General features: G+C 35.4%; 1 protein-coding gene across 1 annotated transcript; it reads left to right on the top strand.

The window, feature by feature from the left end:
• Positions 3,731 to 15,394, top strand: LOC109833680 (oxysterol-binding protein-related protein 1C). Its single transcript, XM_020401434.1, has 10 exons — positions 3,731 to 4,255; positions 4,325 to 4,681; positions 6,548 to 6,647; positions 7,166 to 7,614; positions 9,358 to 9,513; positions 11,634 to 11,801; positions 11,882 to 12,022; positions 13,473 to 13,700; positions 13,848 to 13,961; positions 14,808 to 15,394. Exons 1-10 carry the CDS (start codon positions 3,857 to 3,859, stop codon positions 14,976 to 14,978), a joined length of 2,283 nt encoding a protein of 760 aa, XP_020257023.1. The 5' UTR covers positions 3,731 to 3,856; the 3' UTR covers positions 14,979 to 15,394.

Raw genomic sequence — 20,802 nt, 5'->3', positions numbered from 1 at the left:
CTCTCTCTCTCTCTCTCTCTCTCTCTCTCTCTCTCTCTCTCTCTCTCTCATGGCGGATGACAGCGAGGAGGAGATCGGAGAGAAGCAGAAGAAGGAGATAGCCAAGTGGTTCCATGCCAACGCCCCCCGCCGGCGAGATCCACTATTGATTCTTGGAGACGATGAAATCTATGAAATGGCGGCAGTAGAGGAAGCATTCCCTGCGTATAACAAAGCGCATCTCATTACTCTGGAGCTACCCGATCGTGAGTTCTTCTCTCTCTTAGAGTTGCATTGTGTTTTTGATCTGAGATTAATTCGTGCAATTTTGAAGAAATTTTGGAATTGGAATGAAGGTTGTTGTTTGGGAGATATTTATATGCTATGGTTACTGTTAATTATTTAAGGAGAGAATTTCCGCATTATATATTGACTCTTGAGTTCATTAATTAATTAATGCAATGATGTTTTTCTATTTTTGGGTGTTTAAAGATAATCATTTCGACATTTGGGGAAGTTGATCAGTGCAACTACTTGGGTCCCATGACTGTCCAAGATTTCTACAGTGGATCATGTCAAGCAAGTAATCTATCGTCTTTGTGTATTAGCCTCAATAACATTTTCTCAGCTCAATATTTTAATGGCTCAATATTTCAATGTTGTATCGGCTTTATATTGATAATCACAATTTAGTCTGTAAATGTTTCAACTGGATGTCTACATTGCATGGTTGCTTTGCATTGAATAACTTCATAGCAAATAATTCCTAAGTCAAAGTTCAAGCTTATACATCTATGGTATTAAGATTTGTTTCAATCAAAAGATTTTTTATTTTTTATTTGTATCATCATCGTACTAATCTTGACTGGATACACAAATTGACATTCTAGGGCACTTCCTTACTATGCATTGATTCACTTTAATTACCATTGGTATAATATGTTATACCGCTGTTGTCATTTACTTCGAGTTTTGGAATTTGTTTAGGTTTCTACAAAGGTGAGAGCTGCAACTGATGATGAGCTTCCTTCTTCATATATTGAAGAGTTTTGGTATGATTACCTTTCAGTGACTTACATATCTAAAATAGGGTCTTCTATGATTGCAATCTCCTACTTTTCTTTTGGTCTTCTTTATTTTTGTGCCTCCACCTTCTCCTGCTGACCTTGACCTGGTATATTGAGAGAACACGACTAAGTTTCATCTTTTATTAGATGTTGTGTTGAGCCACCTTTGTTGCTTCAAACAATATATCTCTAGAGTTAGGCCACTTCACATTTCATTAAGGCATGTCTTCTTATATGTCTTGTGGCATGTCTTCTCATATATTCACACATAGAATCATTAGTTTTTCTTTATGAGCAAGATAACTCAGGACACATCATTTTGCTTTTATTGTATATACTTGGAGAGGGTGGAAATCTTTTGGATTGGAAGTTTTATTTGATAGTCTAGAATTTACAACTTTATATGGAATGATTACATAGATGTTTTGGACTGGATGACTGTATATGGAATGATTACATGAACTTTCAACTTGGATGACTTATATTTAGATGTGAACTTAAAAGTAATTGAAGTAACGTTTCCTATTTTTTGCACTTTCATGATGAGATCACCCGTTTAGCTCTTTGTTTTGATCTCACTTATTTTTCTTATGCTCAGAACCGCAAACTAGGTCTTTTGGTGACGAGTTTAGTGCCTAGGACTTGTTGTAGATCATAGAATTAAAGGTTAATTACATAATTTTCCCATTTTGAGAGCTTATGAAGTCTAATCTAAACTTGCCTCGGGATATATGCATATGTTATGTATATAATTTGTTAGTAACTCAGCTTTTGTTGTATCAACATAGAACTGAAAATAAATGGCAACTTCTAAAGTCTTAAAATAAACTTGTCTGAAGATGGAACTGTTGATTAATTTTTCAGCGTGGTTCACTTTCATTACATCAATAAACTTGCTTAGAGTTGCTTACCTTCAGCTAGTTGTTTACTCACTTTATTTTGTTAAATCACAAATCATGCTTGTTTCTGACACTATTATTAGTTTATCATGCATGAAGATCCTATGAACTAGACAACTATTTCTAAGTAATTATTCGTGCATTATTTGCTAATTCTTTATTACTCATTCTGTGTCATTCGCTTGCAGTCTTGTTTATGCATTTGTTTGTGCTATATAGTGAATAAGGATTATAATCTTAGCTTTTCTGAATTCTCACTTGCAGTCTTGTTCTCTGTAATTTTAAGTTCACGTTTCACTTGTAATTTACAAGGAGGGCACTTCTCACGTGCTATTCATCTTTATATTTTTCTTTTTCTTTATATGTGTTCTTTTCTTATTCTTGTTCTTTTTTTAAAGGTTGGGCTGGGGATTGGGGTGTTAAGGTCTAAAATGCTGGTGTCCATGAGATCATATTTATCTACCATAATAATATCAATATCCTGGGAAATAGTTTCTACTGGCAGCAATAGTTTATTAGTTGCACAAGTGTTGTAAATTATGAATTAAAATAGTTTAATAGCATGAAATATCAAAGCTTCTTTTTAGAGTTGCTGTCTTCTACTGTTTGTGTTAATAGTTCTTTGTTAAATAATTGATACATTACAGGATGTGGTAGTGGTTTAAACTAACAATCATAATCTAGCTTGTTCAGATAAGTTAGTTTTTTTTCCCAACATGCTAATTTGTTTTAATATTTATTCAGATTCAGATGCTATTTCTAGGTTCTGTCAAAGTTGTATGTAAAATTTTGTCTTTGGTTTGCAGGCGTGAAGAAGATTACAAGGGATCTCGTTAGTTGTATAGAGGTGTGAGACTGTGATTCAAGGGTCATCCTCTTTTTTTCCTTCTTTAGAAGTTTCTTCTATTATTTTTCCTTTTCGGGCACTCCTTTAATTTCTATAGATTTCAAGCTTGGTATATCAAATACCAAATTGATTATGTAATTGTCAGTTGCACCTTCTCTGGTTATATAGGATGTTGTTTGAGCATGACTTATAGGTTGAAATCAAGGTTTGGATAGCTACATTTTAATGCACAACACATGGAATTGTTACTTATTTGCTCTGATATCAACTTGTTCTCACTTTGAATATGTGTAAAATATGAAACAAGCCTCATGTATTTTCCAGCTTGGGTATCTCTGAAATATGCAATGGTGATGTGTTATTTAGATGTTTTTTTGTAAGATACCTGATATGCTTGTAGAGTTTTCTTCATTTTTATTTTGCCGAAAGCCTTGCAAGTTATGATGGGTAATGAATTTGAAAACTTAGCAACTGTAGTTATCATCGCCAAAATTAGCTAAATTTGTGTTTTTTGGTTACTATTTTACACATCTCCATTGTATTTGATGTAAACAAGATGAGTTAAGAGAATAAATTTTCTTAAAACATCAATTTTAAATTCAAATTCATGTATAATAAAGTATCCAAACACTAGATTTTGAAACCAAAGATTTCAAATCCTTTCATTTAATAAAGCTATCCAAATAAAAGATTTCTTAAATCATGGATTTTAAATCCTAAATTTAAAATCCATTGATTTTAAAATCAACTTCTCAAACCCAAATCAAAGTTCCTAAACCCAGCCGTAAGGAAATTGGGGGGGCCAGAAGCAATTTTACCTTAAATTAATCAGCGACGACCGGCAGCAACCAACGATAGAGAACCAGTCTCAACTCCCAGCGAAGTCGACCTTTACTTATTCTCTACTCCTTCATCTCGTATTTTAATCTAACCTCAGCTATTCCCAATTGTCCCTACTTTCAAAATTCACTACGCTTGTCGGGTCCTTATCGGATCTTTATGCATCCATTCTGCTGCTCGTCGCCAGTTCCAATCTCGCCGACGACCGCTCCTCTCTCCCTCCGATGCCTCTCCCTCCTTCTTCTCCCACTTTCAGATCCAAAACCTCGCCCGATTCTGAGCCTGCTATCGCCACCTCCTCCAACGCTAACGGGTTCAGATTCGCATCCAACCACCTCCTCGATCATCGAGAGGTTAGGTTGAATGACGTTGTAGGCAACGGGATCTCGGGGATTTTACAGAAGTGGGTGAATTATGGCAAAGGATGGAGACCGCGGTGGTTTGTGCTTCAGGATGGAGTTCTTTCGTATTATAAGATCCATGGACCCGATAAGATCGAGGTTAGTCAAGAGAGGGAGAAAGGATCGAAGGTTATTGGTGAGGAATCGATGAGGAGATTGTCTCGGCAGAGTAATGGCCACTCGATGACGCGGCCGAAAGCCATTGGAGAAGTCCATCTTAAGGTAGGAACTGAGTGAAATTTAAATTTTTGATGATTTTTTTACTGATTTTTTTGGGTGAATTTATGCTAGGTTTCGACAATTAGGGAGAGTAGGTCGGATGATAAGAAGTTTTCGATATTTACGGGGACGAAGAGGCTGCATCTTAGGGCGGAGACGAGGGAGGACCGGATCATGTGGATGGAGGCCTTGCAGGCCGTGAAGGAGATGTTTCCGAGGATCTCAAACAGTGAATTGATGGCTCCGGTGGATAATTTCACGGTGTCCACGGAGAAATTGAGGCAGAGGTTGATGAAGGAGGGGGTTAGTGAGGCGGCGATTCAAGATAGTGAACAGATCATGAGGAATGAGTTTGCAGCGTTGCAGACTCAGCTTACATTGCTTAAGCAGAAGCAGGCGAGGCTTATTGATACACTACGGCAGTTGGAGGTATAAACAAATCGACTTGAATCTTAGTTGGTACTATATTACAGTTGTTCAATTGTCGGTTCATTGTTGCATGCATGCAAGTATTTCATGTAAATAGTGATTTTCCTTGGCTAATTGAAGTCCAATTTAATTTGAACTGGCTTAAAGTTTTCATCTGATAGATCCTGCTTTTGGAAATAGTTGGGCAGACGTTCTGCACAATGAGTAACTTTCCTCTTTGTAAGAAGTGATGATAGTTTTTTTTTTTGAATGCTGTTTCTCTTTAACGTGTACCTTTTAGCAAACGTGTGCTATATAATCTATGTTCCTGATAGGATTTGTTATTGACGAAAGCAAGAAGCTTCATGCGAGGATTAGTTGGTGTTGTAACAGCTGTTTATTTATTTTACAATTAGAGTTTTGTTGGTTGCGGGATTTCTCCTTCCCTGATAATTGGGTGGTCCATAGATTGGTGGCGCAATCTAATAATATGAATTGCTTGCCATCCCATGAATATACAGTAAATTTTAAGGGAAAATTTCAGGAAAGAACAGTTTGGTAGCATGAAGAGAAGGTAGAGCTAGAGACATGCTTTGCATCTTTTAAGTGAAGGTGCATGGTAAAGTTGATGTAAAATGACTTGAGAAAAGAAATAACTATATGTAATGTCAGAAGTAACAGTAAAAAGAAAAAGATAATTTATTTTCCAAGAAACAAATCTACTCAAGTAGTAAAAGGATGCTGAGGAAAATCAATAAGCAGTAGGGAGAAGAAAGGATGACTTGTTCAAGGTAAAATTTTCAACTTGTACTAACAGTTACAGAAAACCTCACACTCCACTGCTCTGTTTTCTTTAATCATAATTCAAGTATCAGGTTACTTGTTTGCTAAGAAATCACTAAAGGCATGGAGTACCTAAAACATTCTTTTAGTGGTCTGTGACAGAGGAAAGAGAAGGAAGGAAGGCGTGTGCATAAAGAGATAAAGAAGAGGAGAGAGAACTTTTTATCTTGTCTAACTTCCTAGTAGAATATGCTTTCATGTAAGTTTCCTTAATGAAATGGGACCAACGGGCTTGCATTAGCGAAAACTAGAGTACGTAGGATGATTATAGTGGCTACCATGCAGTTCATGTTGAAAACCACAGTGGCTGCTAGCTGGGTTTCATAGACCGACGTACTTGCTTGAAGTTCCAAACAGTCATGCAGTTCATGTTGAAAACCGCAGTGGCTGCTAGCTGGGTTTCATAGACCGACGTACTTGCTTGAAGTTCCAAACAGTCATTAGTGAAGTTGGAGAAACAGTAAGAGAATTTATGTAAAATATTAGCATGGATGAGTGGCCTACCCAGAATACTTATTCCCTCCAAACTATTTGGTTGAGGGAAAAGAGGAAAAAGCCACCTCTCTTTCTCACACATACTTATGTGACAAGAGCACATCATCGGACAACTGCTCAGTCTGTTCGCTATTTTTGCTTAACACATGACAATATCATAGTGATGAATCTCCAGATCGTCAGATCAGCACATGACGCTATCATAGTGTTGAATACTAAGACACTTGGCTGTTACTTTTGTAAAATCAAAACTTAGTTAAAAAATTTAGATTTAATGGCATGATTTTTATAGATACCATACAGCTCTGATAAAACATCTTGTATTATATTACAAGTTATTATTCTATGGGTTGTAGGGTTGAAAATTTTCGATGTTTGTTATTTTGCTCTCTCCTTTATTTGGGGCATAAACTTTACTCTTGATGCATTAATTCAGTTATGTCAGCAAGCTACATGAAACACCGGTAGATGTATACTTAGATACAGCCTTAGTTATTAAATTTTTCTACAATATTCTACTGAAATACTATTCTTTTCTTTGCTATGTAGACAGAAAAGGTAGATTTGGAGAATACCCTTGTAGATGAGAGCCAAAGGCAGTCAAAAGAGCATGGATCTTCTTTTCGATCAAGAAATGAGAAATTTAGCGGTATGACCTACTGTTAGAAATTTTTTCACAAGCCTGCTAGTTTTGTACCTGATGTTGAACTTGTGGGTAGTTAATTATTTGGTAACCCTTTATTCTTGTATTCCCCAAATCTGATGCCTCTTCTATCAGAAAGTGGAGCTTGTAATTGATATTATTTTTATCTCTTGATTGAGAAGCTGCTAACTCTTTTAACTTTTACGTTATGAGTTGTTTCTTAAGCATCTATGGCAACTTTATAAAATACTAATAAGATATTCACAGAATCAAGTTTACTCATCTCATAGATGATTTCTTCTGATTAAACGCAAGATTAAGCTACACATTTGCTTTATTGGCATAGAACCTGAGACTTTGCTTGTTTTCTCCTTTCCATCTGATACCATTTTTATGGACTGGTGTTTCATTTGGATTTTTGGTTGACTGTTTGTGTGTTGAACACTTTTGTTCATGCCTTTTTCTTCGTAGCATTTTTAAGATACTTTGATCCTTATCTTATTTGTGCACCAATCTTTCTTCAGAAGGAAGTACAAGTGAATTGGAGGATGACAATGACAGACAAGATGCTGCAGAAGAAGATTCTGAAGAAGAGGATAATGCATTTTTTGATACACGGGATTTTCTCTCCTCTAGTTCTTTCAAGAGCAGCTCTTCTGACTTTCTTAGATCAGAAATCGATTCTGATGATGAGGAGCAAATTTCGATTTGTTCAATCGATGGTTCTGATGTGACCGTAAGGGCAATGACGGCTAATTATCCGTATATCAAGAGACGTAAAAAGTTGCCTGATCCAGTTGAAAAAGAGAAAGGAGTCAGCCTTTGGTCAATGATAAAAGACAATATCGGGAAAGATCTTACCAAAGTTTGCCTTCCTGTATACTTCAATGAACCGCTTTCATCCTTACAGAAATGCTTTGAAGATCTGGAATACTCTTACCTTCTAGACCGTGCATATGAATGGGGTAAACAGGTATTTTTATTTATTTAGTTTCATTTTGTAAGTAGTGTAGCATGACTATGGAAACTACTGTCAGGTCTCATCTTCCAGTTCAAGATTTCTAGGATCTCTTATATCAGACAAAGTCTTTCACACTTGCATCAAAATTACATCCTCTCCATATCATATAATTGTAGGTCTTGTGCAAACAAAAATGATATCGTTTCACCTAGGTATGTCCTTTCAACTTCTCCTAAGTTCCCAGATTTCTCATGCTACACATATTTTGGTGACAAACTTAATACTTGCTAAATTAATTTATTGACATCATAAATTATGAGTAGTGTTGGCCGATATGGTTCCATAGTAACTGTTATTTATCTGAAGTACTCTGTGTGTAATACTAAATGTTTAGTCCCAGCATAATTACTTGTTGTCGGACAATGTGGTTCATTCGTAACTTTTATTATCTGAAGCATTAGAGAATTTTATTGCTAACCTTTTTAGTACCAGCTGTAATTATTCGTTCTTGTTTAACTGTCATCCTGTAAGAATTGAAGAACCACCTGAATGTAGAAACTTATAGTTGACTGTTTGATTCCCATATGAAATTATAAACTTCGTTTGCTTCAGATTTAACTATTTCCAGCCTTGTATTTCCACTTTTCATTACAGTCACCAATTTCTTTGCTTTGCTGTTTATCTTGAAACAATGAATATGAACAGTGTTAATATATTGAAACAATGGATATGAATGGTGCTCAAGTTATATAGAATGAGGACAAATGAGTTGTCTAGGTGGTGTCTATTGATGTGATAATTAAGGGACCATAATCTGATTGAGTGAAAATGCTGGTGAGGTCTTTTGTTTTGCTTTTAGTCTTTTTATGATTAATGATCTATAGATCTCATTGAATCTGTCAAGACGAATGACCCTGACCTTCTCATCTTGTAATTGCTATATGAATGGACATAACGCTGGATGATGCTTTGATTATTAGTTTTTTGTTGGTTATAAACTTTAAGCATTCATCTTTATTGAGCACTGAAATGTTCTCCTAGATGGAAAATGAAGGCTAACTTGAAACTAACCAGAGATTAGTGAGAGTTCACATAAGCCTTAACTCCCTCCAGCCGGTCCTTCTAAATAAATGAGTTGGTGGAGGTTCTAACTTCTTCACCTGCATGACTCGAGTCATGTCATTTATGCTTAATTGTAGTATACATTAATACCTCAAACAAAAATTAATAATAATATTCATTTAAGTGTGTTTTTCGTATTCAAGTTGATTTTATGTCTTGATCCTTCTATAATGTCAGTAATTGTTTATGTCGATTTATTGATGTGTCCTGTTAAGGTCAGATTTTAATGAGCTAGTCTTAAAATCTCCTGAGCGACCTATTGTCGTACATTCTGAATTCCTAGATTTTTAGTTTAAAAAGAGCTTGCTTAACTTGATCATCTTACGTGTATGCTAAGAGAGGTGATCTATACATGAGGGGATTTTTCTTTTTAAATCTACATGATGCTTAGACACTAGGTAGCGATATTTCCGTACAGTTTGGTTATTCATGCTAACCAACTACCTTTTATTGATCCATAAACTCTTTGATCAACACCAACATCTTATAGTATATTTTACTTTAATTTTGTACTTACACAACGATATAAATTTTCACTTTCTTTGATTAGGTACTTATGCATTTTTGCTTTTATATGTTATAACAACCTTCTCATTTTCCTTTAATCTCTTAAATTTTGTTTAAATTATGAAGGGAAATGGTCTTATGAGGATCCTTAACGTGGCTGCATTTGCTGTTTCTGGATATGCTTCAACTGAAGGTAGAGATTGCAAGCCATTCAATCCACTTCTGGGTGAAACATATGAAGCTGACTATCCAGACAAAGGCCTCAAATTTTTCTCAGAAAAGGTGTGCAGATATAGACAGTTATTTTTTAACCACCAGTTTTATGTAAACTATTGCATAGACAGTTATTTTTTAACCATCAATTTTATGTAAATTATTGCTGTATATTTTAATCAATAATACTGATTTTGGAAGTAGATATAAGATTTTGCTGTATCATTCAAGCTGTTCCTAGTCATTGTTACCTTTATATGCCTGCTGACTTTTTTTTTCTTCCCTTTTTCCATAATTAACACTTCGTAGTATGCTGCTTGGAAGATTTTCAATCTATGTCATTTAAGTAAGACTTATACTCCATGAACCTGGATTCATCTGATTTAATATTTTAAGTCACGGGTGGAATTCTGACTTATACTCTATGAACCTGGATTCATCTGATTTAATATTTTAAGTCACAGGTGGAATTCTTGTAATATTCTGAGCGTGAAAACTTCACCTGGAGATAGCATGCTGCCATTACAGTATAGGACTAGGAGGGAATACTTCAGAAACTACATGTAGGTTAATGCATGCACTGTAGTCTCATTTGTCCAGATCCATCTTCTTCAGTTGGCGGGAACTTACCAGGTACACCTGGATAAAATTTTAGTAGAAGTTACTATGGGTAATAGCAAACTTGCTTACTGACAAAATCAGTGCAATGATGCAACCTATGTTACCTGGATACTTCTATCTGAAGCTGTATCTGTACATGTACCCGCATCCAAACTTCTTGAACACTTCTTGAATATATGCATTGTTTATTGGGTGTGTACCAATTATATAATACATGTTTTAATTTAAAACACTTATCATACACTTATTGGACGTATATCCTACACTTCACAACTACTTAGAAATTGTTGGACATGGGTCAAGTTCTTTTCAGCCCATTGTTAACAACTATGATTTTAAAGGGCCCTTTGGATATCTAGTTCAAAAAAGAGCAGTTTTCCAATTTATAATCTACATAAATTGAAATATAAAAATTTTATAGGAATTTTAATCACGATGAATATTGATTTCATGTAAGTTATTAATTTTATTACATCGGAAGTATGTGGTGTGTGTGTGGTTGTGTGTGTGTGTGTGTGTGTGTGTGTGTGTGAGTATATATATATATATTATATTATATATATATGTAATTATATATATGAATATATAGACGGATAATATATATATATATATTATATATATATAATATATATATATATATATATATATATATATATATAATATATATATATATATATATATATATATATATATATAATATATATATATATATATTAATATATATATATATATATATATATATGGGTATGCTTGTACCAGCACAAAAATTTGTGCTTGGTAGTGACGTGGCCATATTATCCTCCACCTCATTCAAAATAGGGGGATCCATTCTATGGGTGAATGTGGTCCCCCCAATAAATGAGTGGATGAGAATGAGAGCACCTCGCTACCAAAGCACAAAATTTGTGCTGTTACCAAGCATACCCATTTTTCTCATATATATATATATAGTAATATATATATTTATATTATATATATATATATATATATAATATTTATGGTCCTGTCTCTGTATCCTACCTTTTACAGATCTGATGCGTCATGTACCCATATCAGTACCCATACCCATTTCCATGCAACTTAGAGTGCAGCTGATTTTTTTTGTGTTTACTACATGTATTCGTAAGCATTATGTACAGATGTACTTTATATTAATTTTCAAGGACTTTTCTCAATATAATTTAAGGCTTTATAAATTTATTTGCAATTTTAGTAATATTGTCTGTATGTATACATTTGCCTCTGGCTGATTCACTACCGCTTCTGACCTTTTCTTTTTAGAGAAGGATTGGAGAAAATCTTGCATGCAGTCGGTGGATGTAATGATGTTGATGAACCTTTAGAATATGCATAGAGCTATAGGATCTGCGTTGTTCAAATGAACCTTTAGGATATGCGCAGTTGAAATTTCTTCATGTTTTATATTTGCTACTGTATCATTACTGTAATATGTTTTTTCCTGCTTCGCTTTATTGTCTTGTGACTTGATGGTCATACAAGAGTTGTAGAGAGCACATATACTTATATAATACATATTCTTCTATCTTACTTGGCGCCATGTAATGCAGGTCAGTCATCATCCTATGGTTGTTGCATGCCATTGTGAGGGTACCGGATGGAAGTTCTGGGGAGATAGTACCTTGAAAAGCAAGTTTTGGGGTCGTTCTATCCAGCTTGATCCTGTTGGTGTTCTAACTCTCGAGTTTGACGATGGAGAAGTTTTTCAATGGAGCAAGGTAGAACATTCAATAGAGATAGTGTATATCCTAACTTATATTTTCTTTTATGCCATCTGAAATTCAGCGTTTTGTCTCAGGTGACGACTTCCATCTACAACCTTATACTTGGGAAGCTATATTGTGACCATTATGGTACAATGCGAGTACAAGGAAATCGTGAATATTCATGTAAGCTAAAGTTCAAGGAGCAATCTATAATTGATCGCAATCCCCATCAGGTGTTTTCATTTTCTCCCACCTCCTGATGCCTTAATTTATATTTGACATGTATGCAATTTCAAAACGGAAAGCCAGATGTCCCATCCACTGGTGAACTGTGAAATTGAATCTAGCCTGTCTTATTCACTATTGAACCTGTAAAATGAAATGCCAAGCTTCCGTCAATATACCTTCCAATTCTCCTTCCATCTCAACCAAAATAGATTGTTGGTTTATAATAGCTTGAAGTTTTCCATGTGTATGAATTGTCTATTTGTTTCAGCTACTAATCCTCCTCCCTTATGGAACTGTCTTTGCCCTTTGTCTGAAGTACTCGTCTCCGCTAAAGCTTGAACTGTCTCCTGTAACTTTTTATTTCAGAGCCCTTTGTTTATCTGTTGTCGTTCATCATTGTCACATGTTCTTTTCAATCTGAGCATCTGAGCTGTGACCTGACCAGCTCGGGCGTGGATTGTTGAGGTCCCAGGTGTCACATGTTCTTTTCAATCTGAGCATCTGAGCTGTGACCTGACCAGCTCGGGCGTGGATTGTTGAGGTCCCAACCTGGCCTTTGGTTGGATTGAGTCCGCATTGGAGGAATGTTGAATAGGATTAGGCTGTTTTGGACGAACCAACTCACAATGTCGGCATTTTTGATAATCAGGCGACTATTAAATACATCCAGTGATCAGGAAAGAAGCAACCTCTAATATACATCATTCATAAGGATGTTCTTTCTTACCTGTTTGTTACACCTGATTTGACCCAGTTAATTATTTTTTGAAAGGTCGAAGAAATAATCCAAATATTTATCCACTCTAAAAGCCATACATTTTGAAACAGATGACTAGAACTGAAGCATAAGAGTACTCTTTTTCATTTGGCCTTAACAAATTCGGGATTTGCTATGACGAGTAACAATTTTCTCATGTGCTTCTTCTTACTTCTTGCGCTTAATTGATAAATTAGCACAATGCTTTCTTGGCAATTGTGTTCTAAGATCAGAGAAGAAAGGAAAAAATGGCTGCAAGTCAGTACCCTATTCACACGTCATAAGAGGCAGTCAGGGCATTCATGCCACAGACCTACAACCTGATTAATGTTAGAACTACCAATTAATTTAGCATGAGACAATATAGTTATCGTGTGAGTTTGTTAAACATGGAGGGTTTTGCCAAGGTGATTAGAATCCTAAGGTTAATAGACCTGTTACTATACCTATGGCATCCAAGAACAAAAGAGCATGTCATGGTTAACTGTGGTGCCAAAAAACTAATGCAGTAGTTGGTTCGGTCCGTTTTTATATAAACCTTCTGATCTGATTTTACATCCTTCTTGTATGTTTGGCCAACTTAATTGGAAATTTTGATCAAACTAAAACAGTCAATTAAGGTTATTTCATTTTTCTGATTGATATTTGATTGCGCCCAGAAACTGAACCTAAATAATCTAGTAATTTTGCATTTGTAGGTCCATGGAGTAGTTCAAAATCGCCATGGTAAAACGGTAGCCACTCTCTTTGGTAAGTGGGATGAGAGCATGCATTATGTCAGTGGAGATTACTCCGGAAAAGGCAAAGGAACTGAAGTCTCTGAAGCCCACCTCTTATGGAAACGGAGTAAACCTGCTCAATATCCAACTCGGTACAACTTGACACGCTTTGCAATTACATTGAATGAGCTTACTCCTGGACTAAAGGTTAGAGATGCAACATTGGTACTCTTTTTTCTTATTCTATTTTATCCTTGTAGTATTAACAGGTACTTCCTTTTCTGGAACCGTTAATTCTTTTTTACAATCAAAGCTCTTTTGTTACAATTTAGTTTGCCCCATGATGATATACAGGAAAAGCTACCACCTACAGATTCAAGGCTAAGGCCTGATCAGAGGTGCTTGGAGAATGGGCAGTATGAAATGGCAAATGCAGAAAAGTTGAGATTGGAGCAGAGACAACGTCAGGTGAAGATCTGTTAACATCAAAGTACTCTATTTTAATTGCTGCAGCATTTTATTTTAATTTCCTCATTTCCAAGTTGCAATGACCTGACCTTTGTTTCATATAAACAAAATCTAGTACTAGTGCTTCAGGACGGGGAAAATCTATGTTCTTTACCTGTAAAAGTTCTATGTTGTTTTCACAATGCGATGATAAAAAGCTATGTTAAATGTCTGCCCTATACAAAGTTCAGTTACTTATTTCGGACTGTGATTGGTTGACTTCTAGCCTCAATTTTTTTTTCATTTTTTAAAAGTAACATAAATATTTGCTTCCTTTCCTACTTCCTGAACTAAAATACAACCATATCTTCTAGACTAGGAACTTATATCCCTCCCCATTTTGTATTATTGAATACATGAAGTAGTCAATTTATTTTGTGTTTGCTTGTCATACAAATGCAGAAACATATACGTCTGAAATTTATTTCCATCAATTCTAACAAGTTTATTTACATTTGCAGTCAGTTTCGATTGTGTTCGGTTGTTATAAATGCAGAAACATACAGTACCGAAGTTCTTTTAGAAAATAATATCTAGAGTTCCCTTTATAAAAAACCATATAGGAAATAGGAGATGAAGACACATGGTGTAATACAGATCTTGATGCATGCATTATCTGTTATCAGCAACTGCCCTGATAACCAATCTGACTACACTTATAGCTGATAGTTATATGTGCATCGAGGTTCATCTATTCTATAGAGGGCTTTATGTAGGATTTGCCCATCATCATCTATATTTTGAACTTTTCTGTGTATCATCCTCAATATGTCCATAAATCATGGTGGTGATTATTTTTTTCTACAGGCGAGAAAGATGCAGGAGCAAGGTTGGAGGCCTCGGTGGTTTGCCAAAGATAAAGGCAGAGACACATACCGATACATGGGTGGTTACTGGGAATCCCGAGAAAAGGGCCAATGGGAGGGCTGTCCCGATATTTTTGGTCAAGTTCCAAACGATCAAATTGTTGAGACATGAAACTTGAAAACACCACCTTCCATTGATTTACCTCCAGGCTTCTCTCCTTGTGCTTCAAGATGCACCATTTTCGAGCCAGTTATAGGTTACAGAAGCTATTTTTTTTTCATTTAATAAGAAATGACCTTCGCCTGGATGGAATTGTAGATGAAATGGGTCAATAGAAGAAAAATATTAGGGAAGAACAACAAAGGTTATTTCTTCTGATTGTGCAGTGGAGCCTCATATAGAGAATGGCAGTTTATACTTGATCAGTACAGCAGAGGAGAAAAGGCAGATATTTGAGTTTTCAGTGAATGAACAGAGAATTTGATTGTATCTTAGTCTGGTAGCAGTTTGTTTAAAAAGTTACTTTTACTGGTAAATATTTTGAAAAGGTAGCAATATATCTTGAATAATCACAATTTCTTTCAAAATATTTGTGTTTTTTTGGTTATTCGATAATATATTTGGGGATTTTAGGCAAAAAGGCATTAACATATTGTTTCAGATTATTTTTGCTGAATCCATTTCGTATAAATACTTGATAGCCAGACAACACATGCTACGGATAAGAAATTTTTTGTAACTCTTCCTCCAATTTCCGGGTAAACCTCAGAAAACCTTTCTTTTAAGTTTGCGCATTTCTCAGAAAGCCACCCTTAGCTCTCAAAATGTCACAAACTTCACCTTAAGTTCTGGGGTTCTCATAAAGGCCCCTTCAACTTTCAACATATCCCCAGCCCACCCACAAAAAAAAAAACCCTTAACTGCAATTTTCACGTGTGTTCATGCTTCAAAGGGCATTAAAGTTAACGGGGCTGAGAAACCCAAATCTTAGGGGGGCTTTCTGACATTTTAAAATTTAAGGAAAATTATCTGAGAAACACCAGAAGCTAAGTGGCGCAGAACTTAAGGGGGCTTTCTGCAATTTACCACCAATTTTAAGTTCTTTTTTGCTGGGTTAGTGTTAGGTTTGGATACAGGGTTGGGGGGCTATACGTCTAGGCTTGGCACTGCTTTTTGGGCACGTGTCCGCGAGCAAAGAGACAATCGCTAACCGGTGACTGCCACTAGAATTGCTCGGTGCGCATATGACAGAAACATTTATTTGCATTTCAATCATTGCCTTAAATGTGTGTCATGACTTATTTTAGAAAAATTTCTTAAGGATCCAAATCTAGTAACTGCTCTTCTGGCTCAATATGCAATCGACACTATAAAAAAATTACTGGTCAATTTTAGATTCAATGTCTTCATAATCCAATCCTATGGGCCCCTCTTTTATACATGTGAACATGAGCTGCATATAGATACAAATCATGACAAGAAATTGATTTTGTTTTGTATATCCCAATATTTTTTGAACTAATTTTTTTAGTTCTCATTCCTATATGATTGATTAGATGTTCTAATATGGTCCTTGATATATGTGCACAGATTTTTTTCCCCCTTGTAGAATAACTTGAGATACATCAACAACAAGTTTAGTAGTATTCTCAGATTTCTTCTGTATAGTATAATTTGAGATGATAAACTTTATAATTTTAGAAGTTACTTCTTAGATCTACCTCTTATTCTAATACTCCCAACTATCCAAATGGGTCCTAAAATGGAAGCAACATATATTAATTACTTCATAGTAATATTTTTAAATATTATTCAAACAAAAAAGTAAATGAAGATGAAGAAGTTATATTTCCATTACTTCTAAAAATATATGAAACAAATAAAAAAAATACTATTTCCGCTACTTCCTATTTTATAGTTTTGAAAGTTACTTCTGTAGCCTACTTCTTATTTTCAATATTTTAATTATCCAAACGAGCCTTTAGCACCAGGTGAAGGCGGTTGGTGAGGAGCGAGAAACTGTTTCTTGTATGTTTGCTGCCCAGTTGGATTTCTTTCTGATTTGTGGGCCTACCAGCACTAAAAATGTCGGAACACATTCCACAAACGCAATTATGTGTTTGTTTTGGTAGATTTTCAAAGGCTAAATTGCACTGAAATACCCTATGTTTCACTTATTTAGCATTTATATACCCTCAGTTGTTTTTCTGAAGCATTTATATACCCGAGTTGTTTAAACTTAGGGGTTGTTTGGTTCGTTTCCTTGATATAGAGAAATGCAATTCCATGTAAAGAAATACAAGTTTTGAGTTTTCCAAACTTTTACAAGAAATAGATTGTTTTGCTTTGGTTCGCACATAAAAATGGTGGGAAACCAATGTATTTATTTTTCTTGTGTTTGGTTCGCATAGAAAAAAAAGGAAAACTTTTGTAAACAAAGCAGAGAAGGAAAAAAATCTGACGTGGCAGGGTTTTCATCAATTTCACTTGGTTAGGGAAGGAAATCGGAGAGGGAAAAAAATCTTAGTTGGCGGCGATTTCAGCAGAGTTTTCCCTCTTCCATTCGAGCGAACCAAAGCGGCACAAAGAAATGGACGGAAACAAAAAAGCTGACGTGGAGAGCTAAAAATCTGACGTGGATGGGTTTTCTGAGTTTTCCACCCCTTATAATAGCGAACCAAACAGCCCCTTAGCATTTTAGTACTCTCAATTATGGAAACATAAAAATATTCACGCGAAAGTTCTTTATATAATATTCACATGTTAAATTTAGAGCCTTTTAGTCATTAATATGTATTAAATTTAATGTTAGTCCTACCCAAATTCTAATTTAAGTATATCGTGATTTTATTTAAGTATATTCTATTCTATTTGAAAAACGAAATTTGAATAGTTTTAACATTAAGTTCAGGGAATTTAATAATTAGAAAGTTATAAAATTAGCATATAAGAATGTCATAGGAGAACTTTCAAATGAAAAATTTCATGTTTGTTTGTGTACCAAGAGATCTAAAGTGCTGGTTTTAAACAAATCATGGTACATAAATGCTCCAAAAAACAACTGGGGTATGTAAGTGCTAAATTAGCGAAGTACAAGGTATTTTAGTGCAATTTTAGCCATTTTCAAATCAGATTCTTCAGTGCCCATTCAAAAAAGAAAAAAAATTCAGATTCTTCAGTGCAGCTCGGAATTTGTTCTCCATTCAGTACCCCTTCAGGTATCTTCGACCGACCGGCGGCGCTGAGAGAGAAGGCGCCAGAGCGAGCGTGCGATTGGAACTAACACGGAGACAGGCACGACAGAGGACGAAAACCCCAGCACCAAATGTTAACTCGATTGGGCTGCACCATACAAGGCCCATTAATTTTGAAGCCTGAAGTTTATTGGGCCTACAACAGCTTTTTCTTTCAGATATTTTTTTCTATCTGTCTCTCTCTCTGTGTTCTTTAGATCTATATTTCTATATTCATAGTATTGGATTTGTAGTGAAACTTAGGGCTATATAATATTTGCAACAAGTTCAATTAACATGCATAAAATACAAAATATAAATCAATATGTATTTGTTAGAATACAAAGATATATATATGTATATTGATATATTGATTAGAGATACTTTTAAAGTATTTCATTAAATTGTTGTTCAATTAATACGTATAAAATATGAAATATAAACCGAATAAAGCACGTACTTCGTTAATAATTTGTTTATGAATTGAATGCGAAAATTTATCAAGTTATACAAAAAAAAAAACGGAATCGTTTGTCTTCAAGCGCTATTTTGCGCATGTAAGAGCTTCTCCAACCGAACTTCATCCCATCAATTTGACGCAAAAAAAGTTACTTTCTCTCCACCGACTCTTTCCAGCGCCATTTTGGGGAGAGCTACAGTGCTGCGCCAGATATGGCGCGAGCACTGTAGCTTTGGCGCAGTGATATTTTTTTTTTAGGCCATGGAGTTTATTCATTTTGTGGTTTTTAATGTTCTCTTTTTTTCATGATCAAAATTTTCATGGTACTTTTATTTTTTTATTATTTTGATATGACATATATAATAAAATTTATATAAAATAAATTAAAATAAATTCACAATGGAAAAATAGATAGTTTAATCCAAACACTTAAAATTTCATATACTAGAACCAAATAGAACATTGAACATAAACTAAACAACATTGGAAATTACACTAATTGCAATACATTAAAATTAAAGGAAAATAGAACATAGAACATAAACTAAAACAACATTTCAGTATTCTGGGAAAGTATCATCAGAAGGAGAGATGCTCGAAATATTGGGCAAAAGTACCAGAACCGGTATTATTATGCACAACATGATAATTGAGGATGAATGATCTTAATGCTACAATTGAAAATTGGAAGGAGCACCATTCCGACTAGAGATGGTTGTAGATGAAAATGCTCGGTTTGAAGGATTTCTGGCTCGTCATCGACAAATCAAGAAATAAAGAAGCTCATATTGCACTTCGAGATGCATTAATTGACATTTGTGGCAGTGCGAGCCCATGCCTGTTCAAAGTGGTTCACTTGACCACCTCATGTTTTGAAAACTACTTTATATCAATATATAATAGAATGTAAAACCAAAAGGCCTTTAGTCCACGGATAAATATGGAATGGATAGTGTTTAATGTAGCCTGAGGACCCTGGTTCGAAACAGGCACCATATATTTTTTCAAACCTAATCCTCTCTCTATTTATATCTATGCTTTGTTTTTTCCCTATATTTTGAACCACCAATTCAAATTTATTTTTGCTTGCAAGTGTGATGTTTTCTTTTGTGATGTTAAATGTAATCTTTAGTTGAAGTTATGAAAGTAATATTTTAATTTGATTTAGCATTTAATTTTTATATTTTTATTTTATTCATAAAATATATTATTATAAGGGGTTTTTGTCTTTAAACCCTATTGTTTACCTATCTTTATTTTTAAACCCACTCATTATTAAGTCCTAACCCTAACCCTAACCCTAATCAAGTCCTTCGCCGCCGGCGTCATCCTCTCCACCTCCCTCGTCCACGTCCTCCCAACCCTAACCCTAATCAAGTCCTTCGCCGCCGGCGTCATCCTCTCCACCTCCCTCGTCCACGTCCTCCCCGACTCCTTCCAGGCCCTCTCCGATTGCCACGTGGCTCCCCGCCATCCGTGGCGCAACTTCCCCTTCTCCGGCCTCGGCGGCATCGTCGGCGCCCTCCTGCCCTCCTCGTCGACGTCGTCGCCTCCTCCCGCCTCGAGGACGCCGCTCGGGCCCCAAGAACTACGAGAGGATCGAGAAGGCCGGTAAGGCCGCTGGTGGTGGCGCTGGCGTTTCATCAGGTCTTCGAGGGGATGGGACTTGGCGGATGCATTGCTCAGGTAGAAAATTTAGGTTTTTGTGTAGTATAGTTTGAATCTTTGAGGGTTTGGTGGGGGATAAACCCTACATAATTGCAGCATTTGGAGTTCAACCAAACTTTTAGTATCGATTCTAGGATTTGAGGAATCTTTATGCTAGTATTCTAATACCTTACAAGGATGTATGTCAGCATCATTTGAGATTGCTTGCATCTAGATATTATATTCTTCTTGGAGCTTAAATCATTTGTTAAATTGTTCCTGTTAAAATAAAATTGTTACATTTGAAGTCATTCTATATATTCAAAGTTACATTATTGCAACTTCCTAAATGTAGAAACACGAAGAAACCCTCTTTCATATCTGAGCTAATATTTGGTTGTGCAAAACTTGCTGTGATGTTACGAATTACTGGTCTTGTGATCAATAGTAATAAAGATTACTCAGTCTTATGATAGGAGGGACATTTTAATGGTAGTCAATTCTTTTAGTGCTATTGTATATCGTTTTTGTTACGCTCTTGCTGTTAGTTATCTTATCCATCAGTATTTCCATTCTAGGATGAGAAGTTGGTGTTGGATTTGAAAATAAGGCATAGTTTTCAAAGCATCTTCCCTATATTGTTATATTCTAGTCC

This window comes from Asparagus officinalis, chromosome 3, assembly GCF_001876935.1.
Source record: "Asparagus officinalis chromosome 3, Aspof.V1, whole genome shotgun sequence".
NCBI classification, from domain to species: domain Eukaryota; kingdom Viridiplantae; phylum Streptophyta; class Magnoliopsida; order Asparagales; family Asparagaceae; genus Asparagus; species Asparagus officinalis.
Note: the sequence above shows the minus strand (reverse complement) of the source record. Positions and strands in the feature narration are given on the sequence as shown.